Source organism: Mus musculus, chromosome 2 (genome assembly GCF_000001635.26).
Source record: "Mus musculus strain C57BL/6J chromosome 2, GRCm38.p6 C57BL/6J".
NCBI lineage: Eukaryota > Metazoa > Chordata > Mammalia > Rodentia > Muridae > Mus > Mus musculus.
This window is the reverse complement of record NC_000068.7, coordinates 111,944,310-111,946,563: the sequence shown is the minus strand read 5'-3', so window position 1 is coordinate 111,946,563 and position 2,254 is coordinate 111,944,310. Positions and strand designations below refer to the sequence as shown.

Genomic DNA, 2,254 nt, shown 5'->3' with positions numbered 1-2,254 from the left:
CATACCCAAGACTCTTATTAATGAAGCCATCTCTCTAGCATGGTACTTCTTATTTTTGGTAATTTTCCTTTTTATCTCTACCTTTTATTTCTCTACTTAAACTTCTACAACCTCATTATGAATTGTGGTGTTGAGGATCAAATATAGGACCTCACTCATCTTTAGTTTTAATTCATTGGACAACCAACCCAGTCTTGTAGCATAATTTTCCCTCTATTAATTCAAATATTAATACAACAAGGAGCCTGTGATTGGGCAGTGAAGAAGGTAGGGAGATGGAGAAAGAGAAAGACAGTTCAGATTCCGCATGGTGTTAAATAGCCACAGGTAGCTATGAATATCATAAAAAGATAGAATGATTGGGATAATTTGTCCAATTTAGGTGGGCAGCTTGTATCATTACCAATAGGCTCTAAAGTTATTGTTTGGGTGATTTGTAAATTGAGCATTTATTGATATGTAAAACTGGCTGATAATTATAAGCATCTAGAGTTTTGATTGACTGGGTTAAGGGGATTTGTGACAAATAGTCACAGGGGGTGGATGGCTGGGAAGGTACAATCAGGTCTGAGGTAGGTGAACTGGAGCTGGGAAGAACACTGCATGGCACTAGCCACGGAGGAGGTGAGACTGAGACCACAGGGGTAAAGCATAGTTGGGGATAGCACAGGATGGTGTCATCTTTCAATCTTCCCACAACACAGTCTACATTTTTACAATTTTGAAATACTCTCAAGAAATTTTTGGCTTCCTAAAAATACTAATTTATATTCACATGAAGAGTTTACAAGGGTATTCTCCTTTAAAATCCAACCAAATCTGTTATCTTTAAATTTTTTCAAATTTTTGAAATTAAAATACAATAAACTTCCTTCCCTTCCCTTCCCTTCCCTTCCCTTCCCTCCCTCTGTCTTAATGATTCCCATTCACCTTCCCTTGTTATTTATGGAAAATGTGAGGTAATATTTCTGTGCAATCTGAAGTTATGATCCTCTGATTACTAGTGATGCCCAGCACTCATTTATATATATGCAGGAAGTTACACTAATATAATTATAATTTATAGTTTCTCCTGTTTTTACCTTCAGGAATCACTGCCAATACAACCAATGGAAAGAGTGAATCAGTCTGTGGTGTCAGAGTTTGTGTTCCTGGGACTCACCAACTCTTGGAGTATTCAATTATTACTCTTTGTGTTCTCCTCCATGTTTTTTGTGGCTAGCATGATGGGAAACAGCCTCATCGTGTTCACTGTGGCATCTGACCCTCACTTACACTCTCCCATGTACTTTCTTTTGGCTAACCTCTCTTTCATTGACTTGGGTGTTTCTTCTGTTTCTTCTCCAAAGATGCTTTATGACTTATTCAGAAAGCACAAAGTCATCTCCTTTACAGGTTGTGTTACTCAAATATTTTTCATTCATGTCATTGGTGGTGTGGAGATGGTGCTGCTCATAGCCATGGCCTTTGACAGATATGTGGCCATATGTAAGCCTCTCCATTACCTGACCATTATGAGCCCGAGGACATGCATCTTGTTTTCAGTGACTGCCTGGGTGGTTGGCCTTATGCATTCTCTGATTCAACTGGCTTTTGTAGTAAACTTACCATTTTGTGGACCAAATGTGTTGGACAGCTTCTACTGTGACCTTCCTCGGTTTATCAAACTAGCCTGCATAGACACTAACCAGCTGGAATTCATGGTCACAGTCAACAGTGGGTTCATCTCTGTGGGTTCCTTCTTCATACTGATCATTTCATATATTGTTATCATAATCAGTGTGCAAAAACATTCTTCAGGTGGTTCCTCTAAAGCCCTGTCTACCCTTTCTGCTCACATCACTGTAGTGTTCTTATTCTTTGGTCCTTTGATATTTTTCTATACCTGGCCATCTCCTTCGACACACCTTGATAAGTTTCTGGCCATATTTGATGCAGTTATCACTCCGTTTCTGAATCCTATAATCTATACATTTAGAAATCAAGAAATGAAGGTAGCAATGAAGAGAGTATGCAGACAGCTAGTTAGCTATAGGAAAACTTCCTAAATGTACTATGGACTGTCTTCTGTAATGTAGAATTTTATTGTTCATCAACCTGAAAAACATTTGCATATGTATACACATATATTTCACATATGAATTATATAGGTATATTTTTTCATCTACTCAGGCAGGAACAATCCTTTCTGAAAATAGAGAACTACATGTATTTATAAAGCAAAGATTATAATAATCTGTAACCTACATTCCCA

General features: G+C 37.8%; 1 protein-coding gene across 1 annotated transcript; it reads left to right on the top strand.

Annotated features, from left to right (window-relative positions):
- The first annotated feature begins 1,109 nt into the window (after positions 1 to 1,109).
- On the top strand, positions 1,110 to 2,048 carry Olfr1307 (olfactory receptor 1307). The gene has a single exon (NM_001011787.2). The coding sequence runs from the start codon at positions 1,110 to 1,112 to the stop codon at positions 2,046 to 2,048; it is 939 nt and encodes a 312-aa protein (NP_001011787.1).
- Positions 2,049 to 2,254: the final 206 nt, after the last annotated feature.

Bases quoted from the DNA above. Each gene is read 5' to 3' on its own strand.
- Olfr1307 (NM_001011787.2), top strand. From the start codon at position 1,110: ATGGAAAGAGTGAATCAGTCTGTGGTGTCAGAGTTTGTGTTCCTGGGA.